The 18,440-nt window shown below is 35.5% G+C and overlaps 1 protein-coding gene across 6 annotated transcripts in view; it reads left to right on the forward strand.

The window, feature by feature from the left end:
* Positions 1 to 18,440, forward strand: part of fubp3 (far upstream element (FUSE) binding protein 3) — a 28,511-nt gene that overhangs the window by 9,174 nt on the left and 897 nt on the right. The window contains exons 3-20 of one of the 6 annotated variants that reach the window (XM_082171246.1): positions 777 to 813; positions 895 to 944; positions 1,324 to 1,395; positions 2,123 to 2,180; positions 3,410 to 3,572; positions 4,608 to 4,706; positions 5,915 to 6,016; positions 6,322 to 6,439; positions 8,447 to 8,547; positions 9,128 to 9,269; positions 12,261 to 12,421; positions 12,692 to 12,765; positions 13,325 to 13,401; positions 14,141 to 14,209; positions 15,451 to 15,525; positions 15,605 to 15,676; positions 16,802 to 16,926; positions 17,841 to 18,440. The exon at positions 17,841 to 18,440 is cut by the window's right edge and continues 897 nt beyond it. In XM_082171246.1, coding sequence (XP_082027372.1) covers positions 777 to 813; positions 895 to 944; positions 1,324 to 1,395; positions 2,123 to 2,180; positions 3,410 to 3,572; positions 4,608 to 4,706; positions 5,915 to 6,016; positions 6,322 to 6,439; positions 8,447 to 8,547; positions 9,128 to 9,269; positions 12,261 to 12,421; positions 12,692 to 12,765; positions 13,325 to 13,401; positions 14,141 to 14,209; positions 15,451 to 15,525; positions 15,605 to 15,676; positions 16,802 to 16,926; positions 17,841 to 17,849 — 1,604 coding nt within the window. In that variant the 3' untranslated portion in view covers positions 17,850 to 18,440. The remainder of the gene's footprint in view (positions 1 to 776; positions 814 to 894; positions 945 to 1,323; positions 1,396 to 2,122; positions 2,181 to 3,409; positions 3,573 to 4,607; positions 4,707 to 5,914; positions 6,017 to 6,321; positions 6,440 to 8,446; positions 8,548 to 9,127; positions 9,270 to 12,260; positions 12,422 to 12,691; positions 12,766 to 13,324; positions 13,402 to 14,140; positions 14,210 to 15,450; positions 15,526 to 15,604; positions 15,677 to 16,801; positions 16,927 to 17,840) is intronic. The other 5 variants (XM_082171247.1, XM_082171248.1, XM_082171249.1 and 2 more) reach the window with 5 other exon arrangements.

Genomic DNA, 18,440 nt, shown 5'->3' on the forward strand with positions numbered 1-18,440 from the left:
TACGGTAATTTTTGAGCTGAAAATTTGACTTTTTTAATTTTATTTATTTTATTCTTTTTATTTTTATTTCATCGGAATGGTACGAAACTTGGGTTTTGCAAGATGCACTTGCTGTGTTAACACAAAAAAAAAAAAAAAAAATCATGTATATGATTCGAAAAGGTCAATAATGAGCGCATTGAAAATGACCTGGAAATGAGTTTCCTCTAGTGGAAGCGTTTGGTACTGCGGCCGAACACAATCTCACTCAAAGCTCATTTTATGAGATTTCAACCTCAAATTTGGAGTACAGCTTATTTAGATTTATGGCTTTGATTTTTCTCACATATTAAGATTAAACGTGTTTTGAAATATTTATTTCATATAAAAATTGAAAATTGTGTTTTTGCGCATTTTTCATAACAAAAAACATTTTATACATTTTTTTTCAAGTTCTTTTCAGAAGCGTCTCACACGAGTGTGTTCCCGAACACCATCATCCGAACGCAAGAGAACATGACAGCGCTTATTGTGTTTCGTCTGACGCTCTGAGACACAACTCATGTTCTCTTGAACACATAGAAACGCTGCTTTATTCGCCAATGTTTTATGCGATATTCCAAAGTTAAATTCACAGCTTTGGATGGAAACGGAGCTAATGGAAGGAATTATGCTAGTGTAGTTGATGCATTACTTGATAAAATGTCCTTGGGTTTGGAGTCACTTTTGGCAGAGATGATATTCTGTGTATTTATCAGTAATTAATACTAATGCACTTTCTTTTTTCTTCCTCTAAGTGGCGAACCAGCTCGGTGCAATGGTACATGGTACAAGGTGAGCGCTTTTATTCATTAAAACTGTTCTACAATAATCTCAGGTTGATATTTACAGTATATATGTGTGTTGTTTGTTTAGGGCTATAATAACAGAAGACTACAAAGTGCCTGATAAGATGGTTGGATTCAGTAAGTACTGGAGATCTGAGTTAAATGTGTTTCTGATAGATAATCTTCATATTTGGGCTTTATAATCAAATGGGTTTGCAGAAGTCTAATGCAGCTTCTCTATGACCAAATGTTGCCCTTTTATTTCATTGTTTGTGGATGAATCATTTAAAAAACAAAACAAAAAAACATTTGTGACAGATTTTTGTATTGACCAACTTCATTGACCATTTTTTTAAAGTAATAAATTTCAGCTGTTGTTTGTCACTTGCTTCTGTCTTCTGTAGATGTTCTCTATATACATGTGCTTTGACCATTGAGAAGCGTGTGTCCGTCATCTTCTGTCAGAAATGTGTTAGTCCTAACAGAAGTTGAGCTGTGTGTCTTTATTGTGTGTCAGTAATCGGACGGGGTGGAGAACAGATCACGAGAATCCAGCTGGAGTCAAACTGCAAGATCCAGATCGCGGCCGGTACGCTTTACTCTGAGTCCAGCTCTTCAGATTCAGTGTTTTGTGTCTCTTTTTAATATATATTCATGTTTATTTTATTTTTAATTGTTTGTAATTTTTATTATTATTGTCATTATTATTTACTCTTAATTTATTAATTCATTTCAGTTTTTTGGTTGTGCTTTTGTCTTTTTTTTTTTAGGTTTAATTTATTTTTATTTCAGTTTTAGATTGCTTGTTTATTTTCCAGTTAATTATTTTAGTGCTTCAACTTATTTCAGTTTATTGCCAAGGCAACATTTCCAATTTTCATTTCAGTTTAAGTTTTTCAACTAATATTTATATTTGACTTTATTTCAGCTTTATTACAATTAAAAAATTGTTTTATACTTTTAGTTTTCGTTGACGAAACAATCTCTGAAGCTTTAAAGCGCTAGTGCAACTTTAGTCATGTAGAGCAGAAATTGTAATGTAAAATAAACATTTGATGTCTATTTCCAGTGAAACAATTCTAATTTTAATTTAGTTTGTTTTTCAACTAATATTTATATTTAATTGAAATATAAAATGTGCTTTTCTCATTTCATTAGTTTTTTAAACCAAACATTGCTATTGCATTTGATGGCCACGAGAATCTGAGCTAAACCAGTGTGTGACCCTGGTGCCGAAGCGCTGGCCAGTTTGCCCTCAGTTTGTGCTGTGATTTTAGTTTATGATTATGATTATGTGTGTGTGTTCTCTCCCACAGACAGTGGAGGGATGATGGACAGGCCTTGCACCCTAACTGGGACCCCAGAGAGCATCGAGTAAGAGTTCACTGCCCTTAAAGTCACCTTTATTTATACAATACAGATTGTTTCAAAGATAACAGGAAAATAATGCAACCAAGCTTACACACACACTTCTGTTCAGCTAGGCCTCAAACACTGCTTGATTTCCATTCACAAGCTCGATTCTGATCTCGATTAGATTCAGTGTTGAAAATATATCCGGTACAGTTACGAAAAAAAAGTGCAGGTTAAAATTAACAACTGGTTTGTATACAAACACTGAAATTGCACTTAAGGCAGTTTTTATAATAAATATTTAATGATTTAATTATGTTTCTACTCCAATTCGTCATAACTTAAATATATTTAGGGATGCATGATATATCGGCCACCATATCGGTATCGGCCGATATTAATTTTTAATGAACGTTATCGGTCTGATGAGAAAATTTGGCCGAAATATTAAAGCCGATAAATAATGTATTATTTCCTTCAGCTGAGACACTTCAGATGTGCACTGTTCAACATGATGGTTTTGAATTGCTTGAAATATGATTGAAATCACTTCAAAAAAGGAAAATACAGTTAAACAAGTCTGCAATATCGGCGACATAAACTTATAAAGCGAACATCATTATAATTGTGTGTTTGGGACATGGATGTTTAATGGTGAGACTTTTGTTTTTGTAACCAGGCTCTCAAAAATTATATAAGAATTTAGATTTATCGGCCGATATATCGGTTATCGGCTTTCAAATATAAATAATTATCAGTATCGGCCAATTTTTATATCGTTGCATTCCTAAAATACATGCTTGAATAAATCTATCATGAAAAACAGGTAAAGTTAAAAATATGAATATTTTAATATTAATAATAATAATATTTTATATTTATGAAAATGCTTATTTTTCTAGCTAACTATAGAGTCTCGAATGGCTTTTCTGAGGTAAATGTGAGTTGATAATGTTCTCAAGCTGTTTTATTGACTTCTTTCCGCGGTTTGAAACACTGATTGATCGATTACATTAAACATGATTAATTCCAGTAAGTTGTTCTGTATCTTCCAACATTCCTTCTGATGTTCATTTATTGTTTATTTGCTGCTGTAACGTGTAGTAAAGAGGAGATGAGATGATCGGTTCACGTGCTTGTGTTTGTTTGCTTGCTTGGTTTTATTGTATTTATGATATTTGTATTTTTGTAGTTGAGTTTTTGCCATGATAATAGGCTTAGATGTAGTAACTCTATCTGTCATTGGTCAGGCAAGCGAAGAGGTTGTTGGGGCAGATCGTGGACCGGTGTCGGAACGGGCCGGGCTTCCACAGTCAGATGGACGGGAACAGCGCCGTCCAGGAGATCCTGATCCCGGCCAGTAAAGTCGGCCTGGTCATCGGGAAAGGAGGCGACACCATCAAACAACTTCAGGTTGGGTGGAAATGATGCCATGGTTCAGATTACACGATTTAGGCCCGATCCGTTTGATGTGGGGATTCGTAAACGACAACGGGTGTCGGGACCAAAGATTCGATCGTTTCGTCTCGTATAGTGTGTTTCCAGCACTCAATCCGTGTCAGGCGTCCCACGACTCTTTAACCCTCTGATCCGTGATGTCCACTACACTTTAAAAGCTTTTTTTAACAAGTTATTACCCATAATTCCATATCCATTTCCTCTTGTTTTATTTTTGTATTCAATGACAACATAAAATCAAAATGGCTTAAAGTGGTGATGCATTCACTACTTTTTTCTATTGCAATACAGAGATGTGTAGCTCACTCAAAATACATAATTATCTTAATTTTATAAAATATCTTAATTTTCTATTTTAAAAAAAACATTAAATAAATATTCTTTGTGCATTTATTTTTAAAAACATTTTTATATTTTTATTTTATTTTATAAACAAGCTATGTAAGATCACACAATATAATTTTGAGGAGAAAAATGCTTAATCTTTTTAGTTTTTAAAGTCTTATTTTTAGTTCTTTATTTATTAAAATTAATCTAAATAAATACATATACTTTTAAATAAATAAAAATTCCCTTCCAGATTTAATAAGCCATGTATCAGATGCTTTACCAATAGTAAAAAAAAAAAATTAACTATTCTTTCTTTTCTATTAAATGAAAAAATGTTCCCTACATTTTGTTATTCCTTTTTTTTTTCTTTTTTTTTTTCAACTCTGATTTAATAGTTAAATTAAATGTTAGTAATCAAAAAGCATGTCTAAAATATTTCATTGAAATCTATTTTATTTGTTTCGGTTTTATTTTGTTAATCTTTATTTTTCCCAAATTATGTTTTCTGTTTGAATTTTTCTAGATTCCATTTTACTGGTTATGCTCCTGAAGTTCAACATGTACAGGAACATTTTCCCCCATGAGTTTTGTATTATACATTTATATCAAATGATGTAATTAAGCAATTAAATGAAATGCATGTATTTTGTGTGCCCACAGGAGAGGACAGGAGTGAAGATGATCATGATTCAGGACGACCCGATGCCCACTGGATCAGACAAACCTTTGAGAATCACTGGAGACCCTTATAAAGTTCAGGTGCGTCTCTTTAATAACATTAAGGCCTCGATATATCAGGCCAAAACGAAGTGCGTTCGAAGTTCTTGAAAAGTTTCTAAAACCTTCAACTACCATTGGTCGGTGGTGGTGGTGATGATGCAATAGGTGGGTGTGGCTATGAGGCTCCGCCTTCTTTGATTAGGAAATCTACTTCTTTTCAATCCGTCGAAGTCAGACGTATGGGATTAAATTGTCCGGCCAAAAAGTATTTCAGGCACTGATAATAATAATAAAAAAATAAAAAAATGTCCAACGTATACATTCGGATCATTTTTAAAATACTTAAAAAAAAAAGAAAAAGAAAAAAAAAGCTTGAATCAAAACTACACATTTAAAAATATATTGTACAGAACTGAAACACGAATTAAATTGTTTTCCTTGAATATATTACTATATTAATATATTCGTGTTGTGCTCTGACATTTTCTGCTCATATTTTCATTTCTTGGACACATACTCTTGTTTCAATATATTTTTACATGAATTTTTTGTAGAGATGCACGATATCGGTATCGGCCGATATATGTACATTTTTAATGTTGTTATCTTTGATATCTTAAAGCTGATAAATAATGTATTTCCTTCGGTTTAGACACTTCAGATGTGCACTGTTCATCATGATGGTTATGAATTGCTTGAAATATGATTGGAATCATTTCAGAAAAGGAAAATAATTGTAAAATTTACTCTGGTTCAAACTAGGTTACTGTATATGTGTGATTTATGTAGATTTATGTATTTATTACATGGATTTTAATGGTTAGACTTTTGTTTTTGTAATCAGGCTCTCAAAAAGCATCTAAACATTTTGATTCAGATTTATCGGGCAAAATATCGGTTATCGGTTTCAAATAGAGTTATCGGCATCGGCCAAAACATCGGTTATCGGTATCGGACAAAATGTCGGTTATCGGTTTCAAATAGAGTTATCGGTACCGGACAAAATATCGGGTATCGGTTTCAAATAGAGTTATCGGTATCGGACAAAATATCGGTTATCGGTTTCAAATAGTTATCGGTATCGGCCAAAATGTTGATATCGGCGCATCATCAGGATGTTCGCTGCAAAGGCATTTCGAACTTATTTTAACCCCTAAATGAAGAATGAAAGAGTATATCGGGGTCTTTACAGTCACAGATCCACAGTCATGTTGAGTGACGTCTGACTCTGCGTGTGTTTTGTACAGCAAGCGCGGGAGCTGGTCGTTGAGATCATCAGGGAAAAGGATCAGGGAGATTTCAGGAGCGGCCGCAGTGACTTCGGATCCAGGCTGGGAAGCAGCATCGATGTAAGACGTGTTCAGCTCCTGAGATCAAACTCTGCAAAAAATGCTTTTCTTCCTATTTTTATCTTGTTTCCAGTACATATATCTAAAGATTCTTAAATCAAGATGCATTTACTAGACAAGTCTTGTTAACTGATTAAAAAAGATAAAACAAGCAAAATGATCTGTCAATTATCTAGTAAATGCTTCTTGATTTAAGAATTTGATATCTGGACTGGAAACAAGACAAAAATACTGAGTAAGAAAAGCATTTTTTGCAGTTAAGACATTTTAAGCTTGAGAATAAGCCAGAAATAATTCATTATTAGGTGTTGCACACACAGGTTGCAGTGCCCAGGTTTGCCGTTGGAATCGTCATTGGCAGAAACGGGGAGATGATCAAGAAGATTCAGAACGATGCGGGTGTCAGGATCCAGTTTAAGCCAGGTCAGTGTTCACAAACATTTCATTTAAAGAGGACCTATTAGGGGTTTTTTATGGTTCATCTTTCTTTAGTGTGTAATGTTGTTGTTTGAGCATTAAAAAAAAGCTCTTAGTTCTTCTCTATATCAGTGTCAGTGTTTCTGAACTCCTGAAACGCCTCCATTGTAGTCTTGAGTTTCTTCCGGGAACGAACACGTCACAATATTCCTCATTTAAATAATTCATACGCAGAATAAAGGAGCGGGACCTGGTTGAGTTAGTAGTGTGTTGAAACTGGTGGTTATGGAAAGGGGCGGGACATTTCCCAAACACACTCAAAGCGCTCGACCAATCACAACACACTGGTCCAGCCGACCAATCAGAGCACAGTGTGCTTTTCAGAAGGAGGGGCTTCATAGAGACAGGAAGTAAACAGAGCGTTACTGACAGACTGGGAAGATAGGAGCCGCAACAATGGAGAATGAGGAAAATAATCAACATTCAAGCAGGAAAACCTGCTCTAGGAGAGGCATAATATGGCCTCTTTAATCTTCCTTTTGGATGTTTCCAACATTAGCATACATGAAATATGCTTATCGGTATAAAGTCTGGTTCATATTGCATCTTATTCTGTCCATATAGACAGAACAAAAGAACTAGCGAAACTTTCACTACTCCAGCAAATGCTGAGGTATCTTGGTTGAGGAGTGTTTTACCTTGAAATGGATTTGTTACACGTTTTACAACACAAGATCCAAAGCAGATTTACGAAGAATAGAACAGTGCGAGATCTATTATGAGATTTAAATGTTGATCAGTTTTGTTCTATTAATTTGTTTAAATATCGGTCGGTTTTGTTCTATTGAGAGATTTAAATATCAGTTGGTTTTGTTCTATTAATTTAAATATCGCTTGGTTTTGTTCTATTAAGAGATTTAAATATCGGTGTCTTTGTTCTATTAATTAAAATACCGGTTGGTTTTGCTTTATTAATTAGTTTAAATATCGGTCTGTTTCGTTCTACTAATTCATTCAAATATCGGTCAGTTTGTTCTATTAATTAATTTAAATATCAGTCGGTTTTGTTCTATTAATTCATTTAAATATCGGTTAGTTTTGTGCTATTAAGAGATTTAAATATCGGTTGGTTTTGTGCTACTAAGAGATTTAAATATCGGTTGGTTTTGTTTTATTTAAATATCAGTCTGTTTCGTTCTACTAATTAATTCAAATATCGGTCAGTTTGTGCTATTAATTAATTTAAATATCTGTCTCTTTGTTCTATTAATTAATTTAAATATCGGTCTCTTTGTTCTATTAATTAATTTAAATATCGGTCTCTTTGTTCTATTAATTAATTTAAATATCGGTCTGTTTGGTTCTATTAATTCATTTAAATTTCGGTCTGTTTGAATTTCAAGACTAAGGGCCTGTTTACTTCAAGAACGATAACTATTACTAAATCTATTATAATAGAGAAGTCCAAAGATCCAAAGCAGATTTAAAAAGAATAGAAAAATCTGTAAGATCATTTAAAAGGGAACATGCAAATGCAACTGAGTTTGTGGATCAATATGCAGTTTTACAGCTTTTTTTCCATTCTTACCATTACTTTCACACATCCTGTCTCATGAATAGCAGTTTTATTATAGTTGTATTCATATTTTGAATAATTTTAGTTTAGGATTTTCAACTAATATTTATATTTTACATTAATTTCAGTTAACACAATGTTTAACAGCTTCAGTTTTAGTGACTGTATCTCCTCCTGTGTGGTTTACCTGTCTCTGTTTGGGGATGTTGGTTAGGGCATGTTGGGACACACTTGATCACGCAAATCTCTTAAGACCCGTGGAGGCCCAGCAGGGATCATTGAAGCGTTAAGAAGTTTACAAGGATTAATATACTGTTCTCTCACATGTGTTTACACTGTTTACAATCCAATGAATATTCACATGCAGCTGAGCAATTCATTTGAGAATGCCTGTTGAATTCATTCAGGTACTGAATTGTTATTTAAATGTGTTTCAGATGATGGGATCAGTCCTGACCGGATCGCACAGGTCATGGGTCAGCCTGACCGATGTCAACACGCCGTTCACCTCATCAATGATCTGGTCCAAACAGCACAGGTACATCCAGATCTTCAGGAATTATAGCCCGTTTGTTGTACTTCATCATGATTCTAGTCAATCAGCTTTATTTCTATAGCGCATTATACAATCCAGACTGTTTCAAAGCAGTAATAAACAGGAAAATAACAGAATCAATGCAAACTTCGTCAAATATGAGCTCTTAATTCAGTTCTAGACTCAAGTGCAAGTATCTCTCAATCCCAGAGTGTTTTTAATTAAGTTTTAGACTCTGGTTAAGTTAGTCAGTATAGAGTTATTTTTAGATTTTAGTTAGGGCTGGCCACTAATAGTCGACTAGAAGAGGTTCGGTCCACCAACATTTTGTTAGTCGCAGAAAAAAACACACAGGCTGTGATGAACAGATTGTTAAATACTTTCCTCACAGACATGAGAAATATATCTATAGAAAGTTTAACATGTCTACTTTTTAAATTAACCCATTCAAATGGAAAATAAATATTCACAGATTATGTAATCAGTCTAATCAGCCCTACTTTTAGTTCATGTCCACATGACCAGTTCTGGATGTTTTGTGTGGCTCGTGTTTTACTTGGTTTCTCCTCTGTTTGTCGCTCAGGAGCGTGATGGTTTTGGAGGTCCGGTTGGACCCAGAGGTCGTGGCAGAGGTCGTGGTGATTGGAACATGGGAACTCCTGGAGGCTTGCAGGAGGTCACCTACACAATACCGGCGGATAAGTGTGGACTTGTGATCGGGAAAGGTTAGAACCAGACCATGTGCTGATATATTATACAGTTTTACAATATGTAAGGGATAATCCATAGCTAGCTGTGAACGAAGTGGAGGCAAAGAACCACCGTTTAAATGGTTTAATGCACAGCTAGCCATGGGTTATCCCACTTATACCATGGTCAATTGCCAGCATTGACAAGTTAAAGCTGTTATTGATGTTTGCAGTGGGAGGTGTGTGTGAATTACCTGCGTACGGCTAAAAATGTAAATATCGGTTGGTTTTGTTCTAATTAATTTAAATATTTAAATTCTATTAAGATATTTAAATGTCACAAACAATTGATCATATCAAGCACAGCAGTGTTCGTGTACCACAGTGCCAAGCTTCAAGAGTAAAGGCCCGTTCACTTCAAGGACAATAACTATAACTACATCTATTATAATAGAGAAGTCCGCCCCACAACTATGATAACGAGGAACAATATCGTTAGAATCAGTTTCAGAACGATTGTTTTCAGCTGATGATGAACAATAAAAACATTGACAGCCAATCAGAATCCACTCACCTCTAAAGCCCTTGAGCATTTAAAGCGACAGACAACAAAACTAGGAAGCATTGGTTGTAAAGTTGTCTTGTAATTGCATTGTAATGAGAGTACTGAATAACACGTATCATTTAGAAAACATAGTGGAATAAATTGAGTCGGTGAAAATTATACTTTCCTCAAAACTAATCCTGTCAGATGCACGTTTGTCAGAAACATCACTTTGTATACAATGACCCTTATAAGTGCTCACTCTGTAGGGACCCTTTAAGCTCTTTATTAGACTACTGTGGTGTAAAACATCTACTAGGTGGTCTTAAAACTGTGCCATTCATCCGATGAGTGACGTTCTGGTCACTGGCGAATGAATGGTTCACCACTTCTTGGGTCGGTTTTGTTCTATTACGAAATTTAAATGTTAAAAAACTAATAAAAATGACAAAAAATACTAAAAATTTTAACTAAAATTTAAAATGAAAACCCAAAAATATAAAAGTGAAGTCTAATTGAAAATATCAACAAACCATAATAGTATTGCAGTGATACTAAAACAGGAACTGTTGGATTGTGGGTATTTATTCTTGATTTAATGTAGTAATATTTCAGTATTTCATAGTTTTTAAGTTTTGTTTTGAATTTAGCAATTCAGTGTTATCTCAGTTCTTTTAATCTACATTAGAGATTGTCAGAATCACTAATGGATTATTAATGCGATCCCTTTGGGTGTGGTTATTATATGCAGGTCATTTTAATGTGTAATTTATCTGTCCACGTTTGTCATCAAATCTCCTCGAGATGAAGCGTTGTCTCGTTCCTTTAGATGCATTTTATCATGAACGTCAATGAACCTCAATGCAAAATCATGAAAAGGTCATTTGCTGCCATCTAATGCATTAATTATGTGATTTGCGTTTCTCACACCCACCTCTGACCTCACTGTTGATCAGCTTTGTTAGACTCTCTCTTCGGTGTGTGTCGAAGACCACCAGCAGTTTAACCAGTCCTCTCAGTCCATGAACTCCACGCTCGGCTCTTTATCTGAGCTCATAATGGCTTCATTAATGCAGAAGTTAAATTTGTTTGACAAAAGCTTAATGTCCCGTCTCAGTCCATCGGAGGCAAAGAGAGGAGGAGTGTTTCTGATGGGCGTTTTCAGCCGGGGTCAGCCGGGGTCACGGCGCATAGATGCGTCTCCCACTAGTGAACAAATGTTCAGACATCACTGTGTTTCCCTTTACCAGGCTTTTCTGTGTTCGTACACAATCCCGAGGCCCCTCGTGTTCCCTCGGGCAGATGATTTAAAGAGGCTTCGTGTTGCTCGACTTATTTTTGTATTTTTATTTTATTTTTGTGAAAAATTGTGAAATAAATGTTAGATTAATTTCACAATTTTGACTAAATTAGTTTAAAAAAAAAGTGCAAATAAATTACATGAGAATTATTTAAATTCTATCTGCATCATCTTCACGCAGACCAGTGTTATTATATTTAAAAAATATATATATTTCAATAGTTTTTAATGTTTGGTTTTCATGTTAATTTTAGTTAAATTTTTTGTAATTTCGTTATGTGCTTTTGTCATTGTTTTAGTCTTTTTCTTAATATTGCCATTTAGTTTTATTTCATTTTTTAAAATAAAAAACTAAAAACTAAACTAAAAAACATAGAATAATTAATTCTCAGGGTTAATTATTTTAGTGCTTTAACTTTAAATTTATTTCAGTTTATTGCAAATGCAACATTTCTAATTTTCTAATTATATTTTAGCTTTATATCAATTAACAAATGTTTTTAATATATTATAATATATATATTAACCCTGGCTCTATGCAGGGAATACGTTTTTATGCAGTCAACAAATGCACATTTCAGAAGATCTGAATCCTCCAATGTTTGCAAGAAAATTAAATATTTATTTATATTCAAAGACTTTTTTTTAAAGTCCCCCTGTAGTCAATTTTATCCCTTAAAACTCATCTTTGATCACCAAAATGACATATTTAAATGTTTTTTCCTTGGAAAAAAAATCTCTTCCTGTCTTAAAATATCTTGAATGTAACCCGACACCCTCGCCTCATTTAGTATGCACGGTGCTATGAATATGCAAATGAGCCCCGCCTCCACACACTCACTCAGCTCAGAGATCCACTGGTTGACGATCACACGTTGATCTGATTGGTTACAAGGTAGTTTGTGACGTCAGAAACACCAGCGATTTCAAAGCGTGTGTTTGAGACTGTCTCAAAAGTTGAGTTTCACCACAGAGGGACTTTAAAATAAATAAGTCACAGAAAACTTTCTGCTAACTTTCTGATGTTAAAGATCAGCTGATATTTCCATCTCATCCCGGTTATTCAAGCTTTAAGCGGGACGTATTGCGCTGGACACACAGGAGCATTGAGTCAGAAACACTGTGGTCTTCTCCTGAAGGTCGTGCTCATGAGTGTGTGTGTGTGTGTGTGTGTTCTGCTCAGGTGGAGAGACCATCAAGAACATCAACCAGCAGTCCGGCGCTCATGTGGAGCTGCAGAGAAACCCTCCTCCCAACACCGATCCCAACGTCAGGATCTTCTCCATCCGTGGATCTCCTCAGCAGATGGAGATGGCCCGACAGCTGATCGACGAGAAGATCGGGGTGAGCGCTCGCCTAATCCAAGCTTTCTATTGGTGGATGCATTGGGTGTAAAATTCACATTAGCGTTTAAAAGTTTGGGGTCGTGAGAGTTTAAGAGACTAATCGATAATCCAGGTCGGGAATGGGATACTTGTGTCTGATGATGAACAGATGAGTGTGTGTCTGATGATGAACAGATGAGTGTGTGTTCAGTGTGTCATGATGATGATGATGATGATGATGATGAACAGATGAGTGTGTGTCTGATGGTGTTCCTCTTCTTCTTCTCAGGCGTCTGGAATGGGAGGAAACAGCAGCTTTGGACTCAGTCCTTTCACTCAAGGACCAGCGACTCCTCATCAGAAGTGAGTGACTTCCATTCTTTCCTCCATTCCTTTCCTCCTTTCCTTCGCTTCTTTCCTCCTTTCCTTCCTGACTTTCTTTTCTTCCTTTTTTCATTTTTCGCTCTGTTCCTTTTTCTTCCCTTTCTTCCTTTAGTTTTTTTCATGTTCCAAATCCTTCCTTCCTGTTTGTTTCCACCTTTCATTCCTTTCCTTTTCTTTCTCTCCTTCCATCCTTTCTTTCTTCCTCCTTTCCCTCCCTTTTTTCCTTCCTTCCTTCCTTCCTTCCTTCCTTCCTTCCTCTCTTCCTTCCTCTCCGTGGGTGAGTTTATCTGCCCCAGAGCTTCTTCAGTCTCAGGTTATCTTCAGTTGAACAGCAGAACAGAATATCGTTTCCCTCCAGGATCTTGTTTGCTTGTAGTGAGTTCCTCAAAACTAAAGAAACCTCGAGTCTCACACACTGGTGTAGTTCTTCATCAGAAGCGTTCACATGACTCTCCACATCACTTCCGTGTGCAGCAGTGTGTTTCAGACTGTGTGTGTGTGTGTGTGTGTTTAACCTGCGAGGTGTTGTTTTGTTCAGTGGTCCGCAGACGTTCATGACCGGCGGATGGGGAACCACATATCAGACATGGCAACCCCAGAGCCAACAGGATCCCAGTGAGTTTCACATCTCCACAGCTTCCACAGCTTCCTCTCAGGCCGCGTTCACTTCCACAGCAAGTTCTGATCTAGTTTTAGTCACGGTCTTTTGACTTAAATGCCCATTTAGTTTGTCATATTTTAGTAATCTGAATTGTTTTAGTCAAAGAAATATAAGATTTTAATCTCTAAATCTACTGTATATTTATAAATCTAATGGGTTTAGTTCAATATTAATGCATTCATTTCGAATTTCTCTAAAATATCCGAACCCATTATATACTCCCGGAGAAAACATCTATAATCAACCTGTTAATATGAATGATTTTAAAGTTTGAACATGCAATAGAGACACGGGTTTAACATGAAAAATTCAAATGAAACCCAACCACTTCTCCTAAAGTACAACACCATCTTTTTCAATGAATGATATATATGCATTCTTTATTACGACTTGCGTACATCATTCTTTATTATTTCAAGCAGACATTTATTTGGATTAATTAATTGTAATTAATCCTTATTAAAGCTAATAATTGCACAATTACAATTTCAAGGGAATAATCGACAATTATGATTTTTGTCATAATCGTGCAGCCCTAGTTTTAGTCACTCAAAACTGGATTTTATTTAGTTCTCGTCTCGTTTTCGCCTGTAAAAAAAAAAAAAAGTTGACACAAATAATAATAGTAATAATAATAACAAAATTACCAGAGTTCTGAGGACCGTCAGATTAATTTAATTCTGGTCATTTCAGGTCATAATGGATCTCAGACCGGCCAGATGGACTATTCCAAAGCGTGGGAGCAGTATTATAAAAAGCTAGGCAAGTACCTCTGAAACACTTTCACTGTGTCTCTTCTGTGTGAGCATCATCACAGGGACTCGCTTGAGAGGTTTTATTTGCCTGACTAACAGTTTTCCGGCTCCGTCACATTATTTTCTGCCACTTTCGAATGGACTGAAATACTGTTGTTGTTTTGTCATTTACTCTTGATAAAAGACAGCAGATGAGCGTGTGTAGTTGCACACTAAAAGAGGATCCATGATCCATTTACAGTGTTATGAGCTGTAAAAATGCTCTTAAAATGATTAATAAAGAATGTATAATTAAAAAAAGCACATTTCCACTAACCCTAAATTCGGCAACTTGTAGTTCAAAACACGGGTAAAACACCTGTGAAAAAAATCAGTAGGGAAATTCATTCATATTAACATGTTACGTCGGGCCGTATTGTTATGGACTTTTCTGTATTATATTTTACAGTGATTTGATTGGGCCCGTAAATGCTCTTTGCACTTCAATTGTCATTTTCACTCTAACTAGGGTTGCACAATTTGGGGGCGGGAATCAAATCTATATACTGTATTTATCAGAGAAATTGTGATACAAAATGTGATTTAAAAAAAAAAGGTTTATATATCAGTATGGCTTTATTTTTTATTAATAAAAATATAAAAATAGTTAAATAAAACAAAATATGGAATTAATTTAAGTTATTAATATATTTTTTTTATAAATTATAATGTTTTATTTTACATAGAAATATTACAATAGTAAAAAAAAATAATAATAATTACAATATTAATTGTACTGTATTATACCGTATTTACCAGAGAAATTGCGATTGTGGTACAAAATGCTCAATTTGGTGGAAAAAAAGTTATTTATCTCAGTATTTTTTTACTAATAAAAATGGTTAAATTAAACAAAATATGGAATTTTTTATTTAAATTAATTTAAAAAAATTATTAAAGTTGATTTAATTTAAATTATTGAAAAACAAAAACACTTAATTTAAATAAAAATAAATTCCATATTTTGTTTTATTTAACCATTTTTATTAGTAAAAAAAATAAATATATAATAACATTACAACTGTAAAACTACAATAGTAATATTTTTGTCTCAATTTCCTCGTTTCAAGCGTTAAACCATCAGACTCTTATTTTGGCGTAAAACCGCAAGCGTCTCTTTTGCTGATCAGCGCATTTCATTCTAAGTTTATAAGATTATAAAATTCTGCGATGTTTGGCGCATGTTAAAGCAACTCACACTCACCTCAGATGCGGACGAAGCTGATGATGAATCGAGACGCTCTGAGACGCTGGAAACACTGGCGGATCATGAGCTGCTCACATGTAAATCTACACAGTGCTGCGCTTCACTCTCAAACACACAGCGTGTGTGTTCCTCAGAGTAACTGTGTTCTCTGTGCAGGTCAACAGAACCAAGGCCAGAGCAGCGGATCCGACTACAGCAAAGCATGGGAGGAATATTACAAGAAACAGAGTAAGACCACCTGACCTCCGGGGGCTTATTATAACCTTTATTATACATCAGGGTAACGCACATCGAGCCGGTTGTTATCTCAGAATAAACCCCGTCAGGGTGATCAGGATCAGGTCTTCCATCAGCCTGAAGGGGTTTATTCTGAGATAATATACACACACACACACACACTTGAAGGGGTTTATTCTGAGATAATACACACACACACACACACACACACACACACACTTGAAGGGGTTTATTCTGAGATAATACACACACACACACACACACACACACACACTTGAAGGGGTTTATTCTGAGATAATACACACACACACACACACACTCACACTTGAAGGGGTTTATTCTGAGATAATACACACACACACACACACTCACACTTGAAGGGGTTTATTCTGAGATAATACACACACACACACACTCACACTTGAAGGGGTTTATTCTGAGATAATACACACACACACACTTGAAGGGGTTTATTCTGAGATAATACACACACACACACATACTTGAAGGGGTTTATTCTGAGATAACACACACACACACTCACACCTGAAGGGGTTTATTCTGAGATAACACACACACACACACACACACACACACACACCTGAAGGGGTTTATTCTGAGATAACACACACACACACACACACACCTGAAGGGGTTTATTCTGAGATAACACACACACACACACACACACACACACCTGAAGGGGTTTATTCTGAGATAACACACACACACTCTCACACCTGAAGGGGTTTATTCTGAGATAACACACACACACACTCACACCTGAAGGGGTTTATTCTGAGATAACACACACACACTCTCACACCTGAAGGGGTTTATTCTGAGATAACACACACACACTCTCACACCTGAAGGGGTTTATTCTGAGATAACACACACACACACTCACACCTGAAGGGGTTTATTCTGAGATAACACACACACACACACACACCTGAAGGGGTTTATTCTGAGATAACACACACACACTCTCTCTCACACACACACACACACACACACCTGAAGGGGTTTAGGAAAGCGGATCATCAATTAAATATTGTTGATTGAGTATAGCTGGATGTCAGTGTTCTCATCCTTGTGTGTGTGTGTGTGTAGCTCAGGGAGCCGGTCCTGGTTCTCAGCAGAGTTCTCCTCCAGATTACAGCGCCGCCTGGGTGGAGTATTACAGACAGCAGGGGGCGTATTACAACCAGGGACAAACACAGGCTCCCGGCCTCCCGGTAAACACACACACACACTTAAATATAACACACTAGAGATTATCATGAGATGTGGATCAACTTGTACACTTGTACAGTTATCTGAACATTAAAAGAGCCTCTTCTGCTCACCAACGCTGCATTTATTTGATCAAAAATACAGTAAAAATTGTGAAATATTATTATAATGTAAATCATCTGTTTTCTATGTGAATATATAGTAAAGTGTATTTTATATCCTGTGATCAAAGCTGAATTTTCAGGATCATTACTCCAGTCTTCAGTGTCACATGATCCTTCACAAATCATTCTGATATGAGGATTTTCTGGAAACACAATATCATTCAAAAGTTTGGCCTATATGAATTGTTTTCCATTTTATTTTAGAAATCAATACTTTTATTCATCAAGGATGCATTAAACTGATCAAAAGTGACAGTAAAGACATTTATGATGTTACAAAAGATTATATATAAAATAAATGCTGTTCTTTTCAACTTTCTATTCATCAAAGAATCCTGAGGGGGAAAGAAAGTTTTCAACATTTATAATGAATGTTTCTTGATCCTCAAATCCTCATATTAGAGTGATTTGTGAAGGATCATGTGACACTGAAGACTGGAGTAATGATGCTGAAAATTCAGCTTTGATCACAGGAATAAATTACACTTTACTAGATATTCACATAGAAAACAGATGATTTACATTAGAATAATATTTCACAATTTTTACTGTATTTTTGATCATATAAACGCAGCCTTGATGAGCAGAAGAGACTCATTTCAAACACATGACTAAATGTGAATGATTCGGATCTGCTGTCCTCCAGTGAGTGTGTGTGTGACTCTGACTGTGTGTGTGTGTGTGTGTGTGTGTGTGTGTGTGTGTGTGTGTGTGTGTGTGTGTGTGTGTGTGTGTCTCCTCTCGTCCCGCAGGATCATTAAAGCGGACGACTGCGGACCCTTTAGTTGAAGATTTTTGAATCACTGCGAGGAGGAAACAGACCTTTTGTAACAGAGGTTTCTAGATTTGCAACGCCTTGAAGACTTTTACTTTTTTTCTTAGTGAGAAACACTAGCTGTAGAATGACTTATATGATTTAAAAAGAGAACTATTTCTAAATCAGGACATCAAATTGTTACTAAATCCTTGTGTACACACACCATTTATTCGAATGGGCAATTTCCGGGATCCTTTTTGGACCGAGTTTCCGAGTTGGTTTGTTTTCTATTCTTCCTTTTTAATTCGACGATATATATATATTCAGATGTATATCGCCAAAACGAACCCCGGAGTTGCGGCATTTCATTGATCGCGCAATATATAATCTCTTATTTTTCTAGTTCTGTTGCAATAAAATGATCGTGGGCTTAGCAGTCTTGAATACGTTATCGTTTAGTTTTGTCATGCAATGTTTTAAGAATGTGTACAAAATGTTTTTTCTCTTTTTTTTTTTTCTTTTACATAAAGCATTTTAATTCAGTGCGATGAATAAGAACTGTGATGTTTTTGTTACAGAAATATATGCTTTTGTT

This window comes from Leuciscus leuciscus, assembly GCF_965113295.1.
Source record: "Leuciscus leuciscus genome assembly, chromosome: 5".
NCBI classification, from domain to species: Eukaryota; Metazoa; Chordata; class Actinopteri; order Cypriniformes; family Leuciscidae; genus Leuciscus; species Leuciscus leuciscus.